This window comes from Alosa sapidissima, chromosome 1 (genome assembly GCF_018492685.1).
Source record: "Alosa sapidissima isolate fAloSap1 chromosome 1, fAloSap1.pri, whole genome shotgun sequence".
NCBI lineage: Eukaryota > Metazoa > Chordata > Actinopteri > Clupeiformes > Clupeidae > Alosa > Alosa sapidissima.
Window position 1 is genome coordinate 11472987 of NC_055957.1, and position 20455 is coordinate 11493441.

The 20455-nt window shown below is 45.8% G+C and overlaps 2 protein-coding genes across 5 annotated transcripts in view; one reads left to right on the forward strand and one right to left on the reverse strand.

Annotated features, from left to right (window-relative positions):
• The first annotated feature begins 2556 nt into the window (after positions 1–2556).
• LOC121678397 (KN motif and ankyrin repeat domain-containing protein 3-like) lies at positions 2557–13629 on the forward strand. 2 transcript variants are annotated; one of them, XM_042057928.1, is made up of 10 exons: positions 2557–2740; positions 6288–6349; positions 6495–8063; positions 8247–8322; positions 8595–8816; positions 8983–9061; positions 9769–9988; positions 10372–10514; positions 11154–11354; positions 12510–13629. In XM_042057928.1, exons 2-10 carry the CDS (start codon positions 6334–6336, stop codon positions 12591–12593), a joined length of 2610 nt encoding a protein of 869 aa, XP_041913862.1. In that variant the 5' UTR covers positions 2557–2740; positions 6288–6333; the 3' UTR covers positions 12594–13629. The 2 variants fall into 2 exon arrangements, with proteins under 2 accessions (XP_041913862.1, XP_041913866.1); XM_042057932.1 differs by having other exon boundaries at positions 8598–8816.
• Positions 13630–16269: 2640 nt separating this feature from the next.
• LOC121678351 (low-density lipoprotein receptor-related protein 8-like) overlaps positions 16270–20455 on the reverse strand; it is a 48094-nt gene continuing 43908 nt past the window's right edge. Inside the window, exons 17-18 of one of the 3 annotated variants that reach the window (XM_042057826.1) lie at positions 20256–20324; positions 16270–18760 (exon numbers count right to left, since the gene is read on the reverse strand). In XM_042057826.1, the coding sequence (XP_041913760.1) occupies positions 18411–18760; positions 20256–20324 (419 nt within the window). In that variant the 3' untranslated portion in view covers positions 16270–18410. Of the gene's footprint in view, positions 18779–19129; positions 19275–20255; positions 20325–20455 lie in introns of those variants that run through there. The other 2 variants (XM_042057820.1, XM_042057834.1) reach the window with 2 other exon arrangements.

Below are 20455 nucleotides of genomic sequence, written 5' to 3' on the forward strand. Positions count from 1 at the left end.
AACCAAGAGTAGCCTAGGGTAGGCCTAAGAGCAAAAACAGTAACTAACATCCAATGAACTAAGGTTAAAAACGTGTTTGGAATTACAATACACTACATTTGCAGTTTCAAGGACCACCAAGGACGAATACCGAATTGTGATGGGAAATTAATGTTCAATCTTGCTTAGTTCAAATATCTGAGCTCATAGCCTAATGAAATACTTGGCACAATAATTTCAGTAAATACTCTCTTGCAAGATTGCATGGATTGCAGACAGACAGCATAGCACAAGTTTGGTTGAAATTGGTTGGATCTGATTTAAGTAGCCAAACATTTATTTATTAGTCCAGCTAGCAGCTAGAGGGTCAGTGATTATACTTCGGTCACTGACTGCACAGCATAGGAGCATTTACAATGTTGCCTTTCTTGGCCAGGGACCATTTGAAAAAGATACTATAGTCTCAATATGACCCCTCCTGGTTAAATAAAGGGGGGGGGGGGGCAATTGAACTCATAACAGGCCAAAAAGTCATGTTATTTGCGCTCTATCTGCTCAGTCCACCATACACACACAGCATTCAATCTAGCTTTGTTCATTTACTCACTGTACATGATACACAGATATGTGATCTGATCTAGGTAAACCCTTTTCATGGTGCACTGTGCACTCAAAAGTCCTTGATTTTGGCTCCGTTTCAACCCTCTGGTTAAATTTCACCAACTTAAGATTCTGATACCATCCTGGCAACATTTTGGACACTGCGCCCTAGCAAAATCCTGGATCCCATCCTTGATGTTGTTAGGATGGTGTCAGAATCATAAGTTGGTAAAATTGCACCATGTGAAGGGTTTTCTCAGATTGCATCACATATTGGAATGTATACAAAATGGCTTGGGTGGTCAATATTGGCATGTAATTGGTATTTCATCTCTGGGAGAATTTTTACCCACCTGACCTAATTGGTACCATGTAAATCAATTATGAAGGTACAGAAGTGCATTTGAAGGGACTCTTCAGGTCTTTGGCCTTCAGGTCGTAGGAGACTTTTGCTACAGAAGGCACTGTGCCAGAATCCATTTTGGAGTGCTTTTGCGTATCCATGACCTCAGCAGTCCGGTAAATTTAAGTTATATAATTTCAATCAAAGTGAGTGAAGTCAAAATGACAGGATGACACACTGTAACACTCTCTTGGAGACCTCTTTAGATTCTACATATACAGCACAATCAATTGCTAATATGAATATACACATATGCTATTCAATGAGAATTAATAGGGTTTCTCTTGCACTGTAACATGTGAGTCAGACCATTTATTAATATATCTGCTTCTCAGGTCAGCTTTCTGATTCCCCTGTACTCTGGAATTTGAGTTTAACAATTTTCTTATGTTTACACAATTACAAGAAAACAGATTTGTTTTGATTGGAATATTTTTTGTGTCTTCAGTTAGCCGGCAGAGCAGCTGTGAGTTTTCATTTAATAAGGCAGTTGGTTACAAAGGGGTTTTGTGATCCCAGTGCTTTTGGCAAAGAGATAGATTCACACCCCTCTGTGTGCTTTCCTGTGAGTAGTGAGTAAAAACCCAGTAAATATGGTGTGAAGATGACTCACACACAAACATTTTTCTTGGTATGAAGCAAAACACCAGCACTTTTTGTTTTGATGTTTTAATGCCAACTGTGTCACTGCTATAATATGGAAAGCAATGATACTTAAGAATAACTTTTTTCAGTCCAAACCACAATAAATAAATGCTTTTGGTTGTGCTGAAACACAGTACTGAAGCAGTTTTAAAGATTTATGATAAAAAAAACCTCCCAGCTTCAACACACTTAACCATCACATAGTAATTTAGTAATAACACATATTTAGCACATTTTACACATTCTGTAAGAAGAGTGGAATGAATTATACAAACTCCATTGTGTACTTTAACTCCATGTACCCATCAGAATCAAGCCAGCAAACAGTGTTGAACCAGGCTGATGACCACCATGGAGAGGCATGATGAGAAGCTGGGTGGGGTTCAGCGTGTGTGGGACAGTGCCGGCTCTGGATGTCGGGATGATTGTGGCCCAGGAGAGGGGAGAGTGGAAAGGAGATACCTTAAGCATGAGTGGCATGCTGCCCCATGGGACTACGAACACTCTAAATCCCCGAGCCCCCTCTGGTATTCTCGTGATTACAGAGGACAGTCAGGCCCCGCATAGCACTGGATAGAGTTACACTTCAGTGTGCGTGGAGTGGGGTAGGTGCACACACGTGCATGTGTGTGTGACAGGGCTCACGAAAGCCTTTTGGAAAAATGTTGTCCCTGTCCACTGTTGATGCCCTCAGCAATGAGCACTGTTACGAGAGCTGTCCCCAAAGAAAAGCCACTAAGTAGTTACTGCGTCTCCAACTGCTTTGTTTGACCACACCCTCTGGCTCCTATTGGATCATAGCTAAGGACCATCCTTGGTGCAGTGACACCCACCGTCTGTCATTGGGCAGGAGACAGAGAGGAGAGGCATGGCCGCCAGCATCTACCCTCCCCTATTGTCAGCACACAATAACACTGCTTTATGTTCTAGAAGAATTTCTAACTCGCGTTTTCTTGAGCAGCGGCTGCCTCCCACTTCAACTGGTGTCAAGCTGCTGTCCCTGTCTCAGAGTGAGACAGAGGGAGGAAAAAAGGCTCAACAGGACCACAGCCAGAGACAGGCGTATGCTAACAGGAAAGGAGGAGAAGCCATGCCAAACTTGAGGTATTTAAGGTAAGTGATCCACATGAGGGGAAACTTGGATTTCAAGCATCCTGTCTGAGAGCAGGGGGAACTTCAAAGTGAGTGGGCTGTGTTCTTCATTGGTGAGTGGAACAAGTCCTTTGAATGAAGCTTATTTTGCACAGATCAGATCAGTCTCTTCTTTTCCATGATGCAACTTCTCTACCAGTGACTAGGCGTTAATGTTGTACAGCGGCATGAGTTCTGTCACACATAATTAAGATATTTGTGGGACTTTGTTGGTTTTCATTTAATCAGTATCATACACACATACGCATGTGCACACACACACACACACACACACACACACACACACACACACACACACACACACACACACACACAGACACACACACACACACACACACACACACACACACACACACACACACACATTGACACACATGGTTACAGACAGTGGTTAAATATTTCAGTACTCTGTCTTTGCCTGAAACAGCTATACAAAGTTTTTTCAGTTTATTTTTATTTATTTATTTTTTGTCTATTTCACCACAGGGCATGTGGTGCTCACACGGTATTCTGTCAAGAGCAGTGCAGCTAAATGTTGCTGTAGTAATGTGAAACCAGTAACATACCTTTGGCGCATAACAACACAGCCTCACATGCAGCATGTCATGATACTGGTACACATGGTACACATGTCCTATTGCTCTTGGCATGTGGCCTAGATGATTGTCAAGTTTTGCAGGCGAACAAAGAAGAAAGAAACAGGGAAAGAGATAGAGGGATGGAAAAAAGAAAGAGAGAAGGGAGAAAAGGAGTGTAAGTGTAAGAGTGTGAGTGTGAGAGTAAAAGAGAGAAAAACCTGTGCTTAGTGGCTCTGACAGAGGGGTGAAAAGAACAGACATGTGAGAGATGGCAGGGTTGATGTATGGCTCAGAGCTTACAGAGAAGCCATGGCTGTGCAGTGGTGGGACTGACCAGAGACAGCCCTCAGAGGGCCAGAGCAGGCAGCGTGCATGGAAAACAGGGCCTGTCCCTCCCTGCCTCCATTTCAAACATAAGGCATCTGACAAGGGGGGATTATAGTAAATGAGAGAGAGAAAGAGAAAGAGAGGTTGGCAGCTGTCCTTAAACCAACTCCAAATTGTGGAGCAGGAATGAATTTGTGTGCTGGAAAAAAAAAACGTTCGGTCAAGAGGGCCAAACAGGAAGAATAAAATACCTCTCTCTCACTATAAAGCCAACTGTGTGTTTGTGTGTGTATGTGTGTCTCTATGTCCATCTGTCTGCGTATGCCATCTGAGATCGATATAAATATTATGGCTGTGCAGTACGCTGAATCACCCACGGCCTGCTGAGGTCAGCGCCACAGGCATTAAGATGATCTCTTCATGTAGCTTAACATGGTTATACTTTTCAGAATCCTTGTGGTTAAATCTAACAGAGCAATTTGTGCCAACACTGGCATCAAATGTTCCATGGTCCCTCTTCTCACTGCTTTTCTTGCTATTTCTCTCACTTCATCCCTCTCACTTTCCATTTTGCTCCCTCCTTCTCCTCTCCTTCCTTCTCTTTTTACACGTTCCTTCTTCCTCACTCATTCTCTCCCTCTCACTGAAAGTCTGGGCTTAAATGAGCCATTCTTTCCCAGAGGTTACACTGTTTTTAAAGTTTTTTTCAGAGGGAGCCAGCAGTTTCTAAATTGTCATGAGTTCAAATTCAATTTGTGGTGGACAAAAGAATGCAATGGAAAGAAATGTATTTAATGAGAGTCCTTTTTTTCTTCTCAAAGGGCGCAGCAAGTATAGTTGCACAAGAAGAGCTATAATTATGAGAGGACAGAAGTGAGGACTGTGTATAGGGACTGAGCAGAGGCCTAGCTAAACATCCTCTTCGTCCCTTTGGCTAGCCGGCGAGAGAGCAACTGCGGCCAAAAGAAGTGATCTTTTCCTTCAATTGTCTTCGAACGCTTTGGAGCGGATGCTTCTGTTTTAGCATTTTTCTATTCACCAGACACTTTCATCCGAAGCTACACAGGTCACAGGGGAAGTGTAGAGCTGCATCTGTACTTGACCCTCATGGGAAAACGTCAGCAGGCTCTGTGGGAAAGGAGGAAGGTATATAAAGCCTTCATAAAGACTACATAACATATTAATAACAGCTACAGAAGGAAAAGAACCAAAAAAAGCAAGTCACTTGGGCCACAAGTGGCCATTTGATGTTTGAGTTTTGAAAAGCTAGACATAAAGAAAGTGACCCAGCGTGTGATGGACAGTGAGGAGGAAGAAAGGCGCTTTGTTTTACGCTGTTGCAGACCTGGGGTCATATATCCGGAGACCGCCGAGCTGACTCTTGTGTATCCAGGGTTTGTTTTTAGAGTCAGCCCTCTTTTTTGATGTTATTTTTCTCACACACCAGCTGTATGTGGTGATTAAAAGCCATGGATGTTTTTAAATGAAAATCTTGAGGGATCGCGGAGTGGACTGGAATGTCAAAACGTTCTTATGAAAACAGTTATATCCACATCTATGCTGCTACCTCCTTGGAACCTAGAGATGTGTACATCTTATGTTTGCATGTACTGTAAGGGTGTGTTTGTGTGTGTGTGTGTGTGTGTGTGTGTGTGTGTTGATGTATGGGTAAGGGTCATAAGGATCCACTCATGTCAGAAAGGAAAGCTATTCGAAGTCCAAACAAGGCTTGAGTGCGGAAACTATACAGTATGTCCTGTCAACACTTCAGGATAAACTGGACACATTGTTTTGAGTTGCATTTCCACAAGGCGGTCCCTTTTTCCTGTCTCTCAGAAGGTGAAAAATGAGTGCAACAGCAGGGCTTATGGGGCCATGGCACAGCATGCGCCGTGTGCTTCTACTGACACAGCAGACTGAGCACCGCGCCGCGTATCTGATTCCCCTCTCTGGCACAGAAAAAGAGAAAATGAAAGAAAATAGCCTGTTGCTTATACTGATGGGCATCACTCTGAATGATAGCTATCAGTCTCGTGTAACTGAGACAGAGATAGATGGAGGGGAGGGGGGCCTGACATACCAGATAGAATTTGTGTGCTTCAGAGAGAAAACCTGAGAGGGAAAAGTATATGTCAGAGAGGAAATATGTCTCCTATACTTTTTGATATGGTGTATGCATGTAAAGTTGGAGGTTATGTCTTTATTTAGTGTGTGTGCGTGTGTGTGTGTGTGTGTGTGTGCATTTTGTTGTTGTGACCGACAGAGACAGCGAGAGTCCAGTTGCTTTTTCTGTTTGTCTGTTTATTGCATAGTTGACATTGTTTGGGTTGTGGCTGCCGCTGTGGTGCCTCCGCTGCAGCATGTGGTCAGAGATAGGGCAGGCAGGCAGAGCCAGGGTCAGAGGGAGAGGGAGAAGCCGACACATCCCGAGAAATAGTGGATAGAGAAATTCTGAGAAAAAACAGAGGATTTCAAAGATAGAGAGAATAGTGTGTGAGGTAAAGAGAAAGAAGGGGGTGGGGCCGTTTCTTTGGACAGTTATGAAAACATGTGGGGCATGAAATGAGGAAAACAGCAGCTGATTACAATCTGATTATTTCCAGGCTGTAAGTACTCTCCAAGGAGCAACTGAACAGAAGCCTGCAAATAATGGAAAAACAGACAGGTATGTTTAACCATTTGTCTGTTAGTTGTGATGTGAAAACAATTTGTTTAGATTTAAAATACCATGAATAAATAAATAAAAACATGGTTATATGGACTTGATGTTGTTGTGTTGCTGATTGAGACTATTGTGTCTGTCTGGCTAGTAAATGGCATATCTCCAAACATGAATGGGAATTGGAAAAGGCCACCCTCCTACTCAGTGGAGACACCATATGGCTTTCACCTGGACCTGGACTTCCTGAAGTATGTGGACGACATTGAGAAGGGGAACACCCTCAAGCGGGTCCCCATGCAGAGGAGGACCAGGCCCGCCAGCGCCAGTGCCCACCACAACCACAGCCTCCCGGGCCACGGACGCACCCATGGCCCCACTCAGTGGAGCTCCATCGGCTCCCTCTGGCCCAAGCCCCGCGGTGCGGACGGCCAGCACACGTACGACGGAGTCCTGTCCGGCTATCCCAGACATCCAGGCGCCCCTTGCACATCGCCGACCAGTGCTCACATGGAGGAGAGCATCCGGGCGTTTGACGAGCAGCCACTGGGGTGCTACGTGAGGCCCAATCTGCTGCGGGCCTCCAGCCTGCCGGCCACTGTCCTGCAGCGCAAGCGCTCCGAGTCCAACGACGACCCGACCAGTCCCCGGGGCTCCAGGGGCCACCTGCTGCTGCAGGAGGACGACGGCTCCTCCGAGGACGTGTTTGTCGACTCAGGCAGGATGTCGGCGCCGGTCGGCGGGGCAGGGGCGGGGACTCTGCAGAGGCTCACGGCGGCCCTGCGGCGGGTCGGGGAGCTGGAGGAGGAGACCCGGGTGGTCCCAGAGCTCAGGGCCCAGATCTGCATCCTGCAGGAGGAGAAGGAGAGGCTCCTCACCAGGCTCTCCTCGGACCCGGAGAGCAGCCCGGAAGCGCCGAACTCCGGTCCGAAGGCAAACGGCCGACTGCGGGCTTCACGGGCAGGCGGCAAGGCCGACTGGGGCAACGGGCACAGTTCGGGACGCGGCTCGAGCAGTCTGGAGGATCAAGAGGAGGACTGGATGAGCCGGGAACTGCAGCGGCTTGAAGAGAAGGTCAAGGCCTCTTCTGTGCAGGTGGAGACTGAGGCCATGATGTCATCCGTCCGAGATGGCACACTTTCAGGGGCAGGTCAGCGGTCAGCTCACTCAGTCCCCAGTAAGGAACGAGCAGAGCACCAGTCTGTGGACGCCCTACAGAAGAGGCTCGCTAGCCTGGAGCAGAGGCTCAGAGAGTCAGAAAAAGAGCTGGAGATGGCCAAGACCATGCTGCAGACCCATGTGGAGGAGGGCAGACTGAAGGACCAGAGAATAGAAGAGCTCAGGAAGATGGAGAGAGCCGAGGCCCAGCAGGATGCTACCAGAAACCTAAACACCACCATCAGCTCCTCATGCTCAGTCACCCAGCAAGGAATGCCCAGTAAAAAGGATGCCTCTGAAATCACCCCAAAGGAATGGAGAGTGGCTGGGGATGGGGGCAGCAGACAGGAGGGGACGGAACCAGCACACGTAAGTCACCACGTGGGAAGAGTGCGCCAGCTCCTCCAGGAGCAGTGGGAGTGTCTGTGCGCAGGCCAGAGGCCGGCGGAGCCCCTGCCCCCCAGGGTCAGCTCCATCCAGGAGGAGCTGGTGAGGCTGGTGGACACTCTGGCCTCCAGCGTGGACCCTGGGCAGAGGAGCGGCCCTGGACACCAGCTCACTGGTTGGTTCACTGCTAACTGCTAACCTCACTGCTAAAACAGACAAACAGAATGGCACAAACACTTGATCTGAACTAACTTTCTCAACCAACTGGTATATTGTGTTGAAATTCTTGAAGAAAATGCAAAAAAAAATCTGTTCTTTGTAACTGTAATTTAATTATGTATTTGTTTCTTATTCTCAGAAGCTAAGACCTCTGCTTTGGGAGGCGGGTATTGTCTGGTTGAAGAGACTATCAGGAGTGGTGGAGCTAATCATAGGTAGGTTTATGATGACACACTCAAGCCCAGCCCGAGGCGCTCCAAACAACCTTAATTGCCATGACTGTCTCTTTGAGGTCAAATCCTCTGTGTTTAGTTTACTGCTGTGTCACACCGTATTAATTCAGTGCAACTCTGTGAAGCATAATTAATTCCAATCCCAAAATCGGGCAGCTGGTCCTCATCATGTGATAAGAGGTGATTCTATAGTTACTGTGTGACGAAGCTTTACAATTCCACTATTATACTCAACTCAACAAAATGACTTCCAGCAGGCCATCTGGTTGTGAGGAGATTGTAAAAGAAGACTCATCACACCGAGATGAAACCAACCCACATAGGAGGACTGAACGAGAACGGGACATTCAGACACAGCCAGGATCACAAAGACAGACAACAGGGTCAGCAACACAACAGGAGAGGACAGAGGGAAACTCAGGTGGACACCAGGGGGGATCGAGAGAATCGGTGGAATCAGGAAATGAAGCAAACAGGTGAGATGCCATTTGTGGAGACAATGTAGCTGAAAACAGACATACTCCACAAATACTGCAGTATGATACTGCTGTTCCATAACCACATCACAGTGGCATTTTTAGGGGCTTGGGAAATTTGGGGAAAGTATTATGGATTCATTGTGTTGTCTCATCCCTTTGACAGGGTTGATGAGGCCTTCATCGCTGCATGTCTTTACCTGAGGGACCACATGGATGAAATGGCAAATCTGAACGATGACATGGTAATGAATGAACTGTTCCACAAAACAGAAAGGGCAACTGAAATTCTATTCAGAATAGTAACATGCCATTGGGTTTTGATTATGGGGCGTGTTTTTGTATACAGGGGTAAAAATGCCTCTGCATGCAAAAGGATAGACCTACCAATCAGAGCAACAAAATATGTGAAGGGAAAACAGCCAAAAACTTCCTTCTTCTCGACAAATGCCTTAATCGCTGTTTTCTGTTTGTTTTTTAAAGTAATTGCACTGTTAATATCTTGTACAGTTGATGCAATAATGCTATCTAAACATCTTGCTTCTCTAGTAACTGTTTGATGTAAACAAAATCAACTCAAGTGTGCTCAGGTGACATGAATGACTAGGCGCAATTGCTCGCCCAGCAAAAGCCCGCCCAGGCGATTTGATTGGTCTGAACCCCTCGGGCATAGAGGCTTTTCAGTGGTGCGACTCCAGAATTTCTCAAACTCAAAATTTGTGGGCGGGGTAAATTCAGGGTTGGATTCCAGGGGTGTCTCTTTCAAAATGTAGTCAAATCAATGTAACTATTTTTTAATTATTTTGAGGATATACTGTACCTTTGGAATAAAACTGCAAGTGAAAGACAAGTGTGAGAGAGATGCAATGGGTAACAGGAAATTAATATTGAATAAATATTTGTGATGGCTGAGACGTGTGTGCTGAGGAATGCTGCATGCTTTTATTTCCAGAGGCAGGCCCTGACGGTGGTGTTCCAGCAGTGGTTCCATGTGACGGCTGAGGAGGACTCGTCTGTCCACACGGTGGCGCTGTACCTGGACAAAGTCAGGGCCGCAGCGCCCTCGCTTCTTCACTTCCTCGTCAACCTGGCAGACGACAACGGCAACACTGCCCTGCACTACAGCGTGTCTCACTCGAACTTCGCCATCGTTCAGACCTTACTGAGCACAGGTCAGTGTTCATGCTGTGTGTGTACGTGTACATGTGTGTATGTGTGTGTACACCTCTCATCAGCCTACGTACAGGTGTCACATCATCTGGCGCTGTGTGTGTACTGTATGCGTGTGTGTGTGTGTGTGTGTGTGTGTGTGCACACCTCTCATCAGCCTACATACAGTACTCACATCATCTGGCACCACTACCATCCACATTCATTTACTCATCAGTGCCCAATTTAGGACACAACATAGACATTAAGGCACAAGTCTTATCAAAGCACTTAGCCCAACAAGGGCACTTGTGTGTTATGTGCATCTATGTGTTTGCTGTGTTGACTTCAGCGCTGAGTGAGGTCCCTTCTCTGTGTGTGTGTGTGTGTGTGTGTGTGTGTTCAGGTGTTTGTGACGTGGACGTGCGGAACAAGGCCGGCTACACCTCCATCATGCTGGCCTCCCTCACTGCTGCAGACTCCGCTCTGGACCTGGAGGTGGTGCGCCAGCTCCTACGGAGTGGAGACGTCAGTGTCCGCGCTGGCCAGGTCAGCCCCTCAGTCCGCTGTCCGCTCCGACGGCAGTGACAGCAGCAGGCCGCCCACTGCACCTCCACCACCACTACCACCACCACCACCTCCACCACCACCACCACCACCACTACCCTTTATCTACACTCCACTGATGGAGATTGGACTAAAACTCTATCTTGTACACCATGCTCCAAAGTTCACCACCAAAAGTGTTTTGGCAAAATCATTGTTTTTGTAAAAAAAAAAAAAAAATCTAATAAACACATCTAAATAATTTTTCAAAAACACAAAATGCGGTATACAGTATATACATTGTACTACACAGTAGGACTGTATTGTCACTTACTCTAACATTCATTATTGTAAATGTAACCTTAATGCATCAACATCTAACTTCAGCTGGTTTATAGACACCTCTGTCTAAAGGCTTTTACACTGCAGTGCAGAAATAACCACTATTGTAGGCTGGTTTGTAGGCTTTTGTTTATTAACAAGAAGCATGTGCTCTTGTGAACACTATCATCTGTATGACTCATATCAAATAAACGGATCAATCAAACAGTTTTAAATCAATACACATATTTAATCCTTAACTTGGCTGACGTTCTCTTAACAATGAGCCTTGGTAGGATGACTAGCTCCTTTTTTCCCCAGGCGGGGCAGACTGCCCTGCACCTGGCTGCAAGGCACGGGCGCCGGCTAATCGTGCCGCTCCTTCTGGCCGCGGGCGCCGATGCCAACGCCCAGGACCGCAGCGGCAGCACTGCCCTCATGCTGACCTGTGAGCGGGGACATGGCGACCTCGTCGCTTTCCTTCTGGAGCAGGCCAACTGCGATCTGACCCTCACTGATAGGGTCAGTTCCCCTTTCCATCTCTTCCCCTTTCTCTCTCACTCTCTCTCTCTCTCTCCTGTATGCATGCACATTGTGTGCCACAAACACACACACACACTCACATACTCACTCTCACACACACACACACACACACACACAGATGGTAGAGAGGAACAGCCGGTAGCTGCATGCTGATAAAAATAAACGCAACTGAACATCAAAGAATAGGGGGCCAGTGGAGCCTCCTAGTACAGCAGCCTCCAGGTGGCAAACTGTAGTAGTGCTAATGTAAGAATAGTGTGGTGCTCATCACACACATTTGGGAAGCTCTACCTGTTAAGACACCCTCAGTAGTCCAACCCAAGTGTTATAAAGCGGTCATAAATTCTCAACTTCCCCCCCACCCCACCCCCCACCGCTGATGGGAGTTAAGTTTTTATGTTTGTGAATAACAGCAATATGATAGGAGTGAGGATTAGCCTTTAAAGAGCTTTCACAAACTTGACTGGAAATGAAAGCTCTACAATATGGCACAAGCTTAATCAGTCCTATTGTGAAGGTAAGCCTCAGCGCAAAGTTAATCCTCCTCCAACACTCCTTATCTTTTTGGCGGAGGGGAGAGGGGAGGGGAGGGGAAGGGCCGACTCCACACTTGCATGTGTCAGAGAGAGGAGGGGAAGGGCCGACTCCACACTTGCATGTGTCAGAGAGAGGAGGGGAAGGGCCGACTCCACACTTGCATGTGTCAGAGAGAGGAGGGGAAGGGCCGACTCCACAGAGTGTCTTCTCCTCTCTGCCAGGAAGGTCTTACTCATATGCAAATGAGCACTTCTGTCAGCCCCAGTGCCTCAGCTGAGCTGCAGTTTGCACAACCTGTTTTTGTTGTGCTAGAGTGCCTGTTTTAGTACATTTGCAATGTACTAAAATATTTTACATTTTAAATCAAAAGCCATTGTCATAATGTGAAATTTAAATGGCATTATGATTTAGGCAAAGGAGATACTCAGTGTGACTTGTACGTAGTTTGGCAAAGGTGTCTAACCCAGCATGACTATCATTTATTAGTAGATGTAATTAGACATCAGGTATGACTAAAAGTATGACTAAATATCAGATAGCATCTTATCTGACGGCTGCACATTCTCTCCTCTATATGTGTGTGTGTGTGTATTGCAGGAGGGACGCTGCGCTCTGTCAATAGCTCTCCAGGCGTCCTTTACCAACATTGCTGACCTTCTGAAAGCCCACATGGCCTCTTAAGGCGTTGCTGAGACTCAAGCCAGATCACTCACCAAGAAGACTCTCTCTCTCGCTGACTCAGATAGCAAACACTGTTAAAAAAAGATTAGCACATTCAATATGACCCAGTCAAGTCATCTTATTGCTTTGACTTGCTTTGTTATGTCAACGTGTAGGGTCAAGTATATACTACACATAACCTTGATACTACACATAAACTTGACACTACATGTTCAAATAACTGAACTCAGTCAAAGCAATAACATGACCTGACTTGGGTTATATTACCTGTGTTAATGTTTTTCTACTAACACATACACACACACACACACACATAGTCTCTCTCTCTCTCTGGCTCAGATAGCACTGTCACTGAGATAAGAATCTCAACAGCAGACATAACTGTAAAGAGGAGATAGCGGCTAAGTGTTTGAATGAACACTTTGCAAAAACATACAAGCAATACCAAACATTTTGTAAGTAGGTGCAAACACATTCTAAAGTCTAAAGGAGCATAAGCAGAGACTGGGAACTGTTCCTTTTATCAGTGGCCACATGACAGAATGTCAGATATTGATGAAAATACTCTGAAGACCACAGACAGTACATCAATAACATCTCGGACATCATGCAAATATTCTCTCTCTCACACACACACACTAGAACATGCAATAAGAAAGAGTGGTAGAGATAGAGACATCAGTCAGTCAGGAGTGGGAACAAAGCCCTGCAGAGTTTTATGATTTGACAGTCAAGTTGACTCTGCCAGATTATGCTTGGTCCTGTCAGACCTTGTCTGGCTGGAGTAATGTGTAAATGTTAATGTCAGTTACAATGTAAATCATCTACAGTGCCTTAGTCTACAGTTTTAATATCCACCATTTATCGTTCTCAGCATTTTTTAGCTATGATATTGCTGTAATATTGCCTTTTGCTGATGCCTGCAACAAGCACTTCAATAGAATCGGAAATGACCACCATACTACCACGCAATTTCCCCAGAACTGTTTATCCAGTACTGTGGCTTCTATCTTTCAATAAATATTTTTAATAGCCAGCAGTGTACACATTATTTCATACAGACTATTGAGAGAACACATTTAAGGTGGATTTTATTTTGACGTTCCAGGATTCCAGGGTAAAGTCATACACTCAATGCATACATCTATCTGCAGGTAGACACAACAGAATCTGTGTAAATACCCTGAAGCCGTGGCTCTGGAACAGGATATGAAGATGAAAGATGAAAGAGGTCATCACATTCAAGGCCCTGGGAGGAATCCTGTCGCTTTACATCAGTACACCGTGCAGAGGCTGCTAAAACAGAGCAGCTCACTGAGAGTACAAGCTAACCTACTGTATAACAGAGTCAGTGGTTATGGAAGTAGTTAGTTGCTGTATGAGACAGAGTCAGTGGTTATGGAAGTAGTTAGCTACTGTATGAGACAGAGTCAGTGGTTATGGAAGTAGTTAGCTACTGTATGAGACAGAGTCAGTGGTTATGGAAGTAGTTAGCTGCTGGGCACAACTCACTGGATATGCCCATATTGTCAGTTCCAAATTGCATTTCAGCATGAAGTACAAGTATGTTAAGGAACTTCTTTTGTTTTAATGAACTTGTCTCATCCAGTAGTATGCAACTTCAAAAACCTTTTTTCCATTATAGGATTACGCTCCTCTCCCTGTGTAAGATTTTGCATTGGCTAATTAACAGTTTTGGTTTCTGAACAAATCCTTTGCCAGTGCAGACTGAAAAAAACACACACTAAATAACACAAAATAATAAAATAATACCATACCGTACCCGCCTTCTACAGTTTACAAACACACACAGAAACACAGTCTGATCAATTAAAGATCCTCTAGGAGGAGCTACATCATCACACATGTGATATAGAATGTGTATGAAAGACTAATAGGGCTGGCAATGCAAACACCTGAAACACGTCACATACAGTAGGCTAACATTCTTCAATAAGATTAAATTACATAGACTATTATACCTTTAATTACACTTCTTCTTGGATTTTTTAAGTAGTTGTTCTGTGAGCTAAAAAAATAACGAGAAAGTTTCAATATAAGTCGGTCTGATGCAGCATACAGTAGATGATACTTTGAACTTCAAAATCCAGCTTGTGGCTGTAAAACATTGTATCCTTCCATGCCTCACTATCTCTGCTTTGCTTTCTTACACTCACACTCACAAATATGCATGTTTTGTTTATTCAATACTGCTTGTTTCCCGAAGGAGTTTCTCTGAAGCTGTGTTTGGGTTCCTGATGGCAGAATCAGACATTTTTAAAACCCTTTTCTATTGTAGTCTCATAACAAGTCATAAAGGGAAAATGGCCATCTATTTTGACGGAATGCGCAACAACTCTGACTCCGAGTTTGCTGTTAGACCAGTGCAATCTATTGCTGTTGCTCCCTCGTGGATTGGGTTCAGCTGAGGCATTCTCTTTGGATGAGATGGTATTGAGCTTTCATTGATATGTGTGTGGGAGAGGTTGCGTTAGGAAAGGGGAAAGCGAGAGACCAAGACATAAAACAAAGCAGAGAGAGGGAGGGTGGGGGCACTGGTGCAGAATTGATTGCTTCCAAAAATCATCTTGGCATTTCGCAGTCTGCTGGGTATTCAGTGCAAGAGACAGTGGGGTCAATCCAACCCAGCCCAGCCCAGCCCAGCCCAGCCCAGCCCAGCCATACCACGTACAGCAGCTGACTGGTGCAGAGGACGTGGCCAACAAGCACAGCAGCAATCTGGGTCGCCACCACCCTCACTGAACCCTTACAGGCATAATAGCACACATACATTAAACTAGTCAGCCACATTTGAAAACACAAACAGGAGTGTTAATACTAAAATAGCAGCCTTCAGCATACAAATGCAAATGACATTTCTAATAGATCTACATCGAGATAATATTACTATCATCCATGTTAAACAGAATAAGAGAGACACACAGAGTTTTAATCCATTTTATATATCAATATAGAGAGAGCTGTTTTGAAACATTTCATAGAAATATGCAACCATTTTGTCATACAGTAAAGATTTTTAGCACACAGACAGAAAAATAAAAAGATACAAAATTAAACAAGGCGCAAAACAAACTGAATTGCCAAATAAAAATACAAATTCACATGTAAAGAGTGCTGTGACACCATTACCCCAAAACTGAGTGAACTGTTGGAAGAAAAACAAGAAAATAAACAAACTCCAGTAATAACACAAAACACTTTTGGCAGATAACACTTCATTGTTACAATAAAAAATCCAGTGTTTGCTTTTATTATTTTTGTACAAATAAATTAATGTATGGGCAGACTTTTATCTAAAATCTTATGTACAGAATTTTACATCTATGTATCAAAATTCCCTTATGAAAACATATCTACACATCTGGATTCAAAAACACCACAACTTCACAATACCAATATTAAATTTAACACATGTGCACACTCGCTCACTCACACACATACACACACACACACACACCCACCAACCCTCACAGCTTGACAGGAAATTGTCCATCTCTGATTTTCAACATCGTTGTGGGAACCAAGATGGACAACAGAGCAGAAACAAAAAGTGTGACAAGGGAGCACAGCAGGCTCACTGCTCCAAATGCTGACTGATCATACAGAGCATCTACTGCTGCAGGGACATCAGCAAACTAACATGCTGCATGGACTTTGGACAAGGTGTGCGGCTAGCAGTATTGAATGGCAGCAAATTAGCCTTTAGTTAAGCCCTTGATGTATCGCTCTCCATAAAGCATCCTTGATGTGTGCTCTACAATGTCAAAAAACACTTCTGTGGGCACATCATCACACACACACACACACACACACACACACACACACACACACACACACACACACACACACACACACACACTCATATGCCCCTTAGACATAATCACATTCTCCCTGTTCTTGCTGTCTCCTTCCTAACACACTCTTTCTGCTCCATTTCCCTGAGACAATACAGAGAACTCAACACGTACAGATTGGCGGATTGTTTGGCAAAACAACAAGAGATTTCTATCGCCTCTCCATCACTCCTCGCCTGTGCTGCCCCAGCAACCCCACTTCTCTCCAGTCCTTATGCGGACTTCAAAACTCCAGTGGCCTCTCTGATCTGAAACTTCTGTGAGTCCAGCCTGTCCCTATCCGTCAACGCTGGCGTCGACGAGCCGGAGCGGTTAGTTTAACCGGGCCTCTGGGAGCCACACATGCAGACTACCGAGCTCGCTCAACTTCCTCTGTCTTAGCGGAGGGCCCGGGGGAAGCAAGCGGCATACGCTCGTGTGGAATGCGACAGAGGGAAGCAGATGGCGAGAGCGCAGGCTGAGGGTAAACACAACGGCGGAGAGCGCAGCGCTGTTTCGCTCCGTTCCCCAGGCCACGGGGGCCGTCGGGCCACACAGCAGGATGGGGCGAGACGAAACAAGACGAAACGAGACGAAACGTGGTGAGCGAAAGCTAGAGACTCCTTTCATGTACAAATATGCCCCCACCAGCAGAAATGGCAGCCTAGTTTTGGGGACCTAAATTTGTGCAGATGTGTTGCAAACGTGCGGGTTGGGTTTGTTCCTGTCCCTGTGTGGATATCTTGGCTGTATTTTGTCCAACCATCACGCCATGTGTGTACACATAAACAGCAAAACACTTTAGTCTGAGATGCACTGAGGCTGCGGATTTTGTTCCACTTCACGGACACATAGCTGATTTTAAGCTGCCTCTATATACATATTCAACACTTTTTTTTATACCCTTCACACACCGCGTAGTATTTTGATTCTTGTTTATTTTATGCTGTAATCCAAGCGTTATTGAGGGACAGGATTCTCTAATTTTGCACACTCTCAGGAATGTATGCACCCCCACCCCCACCCCCCGGCACGGCAAACATGCTTTGAGCCACTGACGCCATCACTAACTCAGTCCCACTAGGTTGCCTGTGATCCAGGCTTGCAGTCAGTTGCTCCCCACCAAAACAGATCGGTGTTGACAGACACATCCTGTGGGTACGCTGAGCACCAAGGCATACAAGTTTAGAGTGAGTGTGTTGACTGAGCGCTGGCTAGTCGAATTCAGTTCAGTCCCTTTTCGACAAAATAATCAAATAAACACCAGAATAAATAAATATATAAATAAATAAAAAAGGCAAAGCTGAGCCACTGGGGGAAGAAAGAACAGAACACAAAAACAGGGACCCCAGGGGTCTCTCGTCCCTGCATCCTTATTGAGATCTCAAAGAGGGACGAGGCGTTGACAGATCTCACCACGTTATCACTTCACATCACAAACCAGACGCAGTTCCTTTCTCGTGCAGAGCACGCACTCAATGTGTGAAAAAGGGGCGAAGAGGGTCACAGTTTACCTGACGGAGCCTTACACTGAAGCATCACCACACACACCTATCCTCTTTAGGAACACACACACAGCCAATAGAGTCCAGGTGAGGGACTGAAGATGCCACCTTATGCCTATTAACAGCATCCGGCTCCAGTGCCCCGAGGGGGCATGTGAAGGTCGCCTGTGTCAGTCCTCCCCCCCCCACAACCGTCAGGACGAGTTCAGTGAGGCGTCCATCAGTGAGCTGTGAGAAGGGGGTGAGGTTGGGAGATGGTTTGGGGGGGCTTCTGAGCGTGGGCCCACTGTTCAGGGATGTCATGTGCGAATGAGTCTCACTGTCACAATCTGACCACAGTCTGACCACTAAGCACACTAGTTAAATCTTTGGCCTGGAAGCCACTCTGTCCCACCACTCCTGCCTTGGGGGAGGGGATGGGAAGGGGGGGGGGGGGGGGGGGGGGTGTGCACAGACTGTCATTTTGGGCCGGCGATGGTGGGCTGCTCGGTGTACCAGTGCGTTGCTGGGTCAGGCAGTGCGCTGCCCATGGGTAGTGCGATGAAAGGCGGACACGTGCCCCCACTCCCCCCGGCGCTGCCCCCCACGCTGGGCATGCCCCCCACGGGGCCAGGGTAGGAGGGGTGGTGGTGGTGGTGGTGGTGCGGGCCCACCAGACCCTCGGTCCGGCCGATGTGGATCTCGTCCTCCTCGGTCTCGCCGGTGGTCTTGCGGTAGACCGGGTTGTCGAAGTTCATGCTCTTGGTGCTCTTGCTCTGCCAGTTGCGCCACACCAGGTAGACGCCGGCACACACCATGCCGAAGACCACTGTGGCAACGATAGGAACTGCATGCGTTTAACACACAGCCGCCCAGGGAGATGGGGGGGTTGGGGGAGGGGAGGGTGGGAGGGATGAAGTGTTAAAATGGTTGCACAGCGGTGGAAGGACACAGTCAACCAGACACAGGAGACGCACGTCTCATCAGGACAGGGCAGAATGAAGACTCAACCAAACACCCGAAAAATTTCAGCAGCAAAACAAATTAGAGAAGTAGCTCTCTTTTTATAGCAGTAGTATAACTAACAAATACCAAATGATTATAGAAATATCATAGTAAAAATATATATATATCTTGTTGTTTATATATACATAACATATACACACAGGCTCTGCATTTTGTACATACACATCACATACACATACAGGGTCTCCATATATACATGTATATATATATATACTTATATATATACTTATATATGGAGAGCCATCTACATTCCCATTAGTCAGCATTTGTCACAGTCTTCAAAGTTGTGCAGCTTCGTTCTGCCCAAACTAATGAGACTTGAAGGAGAGAAGGCAGGGCAGAGGGAGGGAGGGAGGGAGAGAGAGAGGGAGAGAGGGAGGAAGAGAGAGAGAGAGGGAGAGGGAGGGAGGGGAGTGGAGAAGGGAAAGAAGAGGAGAAAGGCACAAGGAGCAATATACACAAGACTCCATGTCATGTCATTTACCAAAGAAACAACATGGATGACTGATGCTAATGGGATGATCCCCCCCCCCCCCCCCTTATATATATACCGCAGTGTAGACAGTCATGTGTTATTCCCTATGTCCTTGCTTACTGTTAATAATTTACAGTTCAGACAGAGTTGGAGTACTTCAGGTCCTCCAAACATATACAAATATTTGTATAGGATGGTTACTTTAAAGTTTGCTTTCAGTGTCTGGATTAAACTATTAGCTCACACACAAACATATTGTGTGTGAGCTCATAGTGCATAATTATGATAATATCCCGCTGATCCTTGCATTTTCCTCTTTTGAAGTCATTGCCCATACGTACATGCAAAGTTAAAACTGTATATCTAATTAATACTGACTGTCCACCTCATCCATGAAATTGACCAGATGGTCCAGAGTGAACTGCAAAATGGGTCTGACTTAGAGTGTCACTGAGATGGTTTCAAACGCTGAAAACATCTCCAACACATAGTTCATTTGTATGATCACAACGATGTGAACAGATAGATTGGCCACATACACTGATGAACTCCATCCTCCCCACACAGATACTGTAAACATCATGTATGTAAAATCTCTCTCTCTCTCTCTCTGTCTCTCTCTCTCACACACACAAACACACACTCACACACACACACACACACATCTCATCACACTCCCCCGACCAAGCCCATACAAACAAACCCCTTGTGTACTAGCAGAGTGAATGGGCAACACACAACCTGGGTTATAAATAGTACATGAGACAGCAGTGGTGGCTGCAGCCCCCTCAGAGGCAGGAGAGGAGAGGAGAGGCACACGTACCTATGGGAATAACAATGCCCAGCACCGCCACCGTCAGATTGTTGCCAAGGAGAAACAGCTCATTGCCAGCTACGAGGAGAAAAAAAGCAAGCAACAGACAATGGAAAAAGAAAGGGAGAAATACACAGAGAGAGATGAGATACCATCAACCTCTACTCCATTAAAATGTGAACTGCAGAAACTGGTGATATTTTTTAACA

Bases quoted from the DNA above. Each gene is read 5' to 3' on its own strand.
- LOC121678397 (XM_042057928.1), top strand. The intron at 10,515-11,153 runs GTCAGCCCCTCA...TTTTTTCCCCAG, and splicing joins TCAGTGTCCGCGCTGGCCAG to GCGGGGCAGACTGCCCTGCA. The intron at 11,355-12,509 runs GTCAGTTCCCCT...TGTGTATTGCAG, and splicing joins ATCTGACCCTCACTGATAGG to GAGGGACGCTGCGCTCTGTC.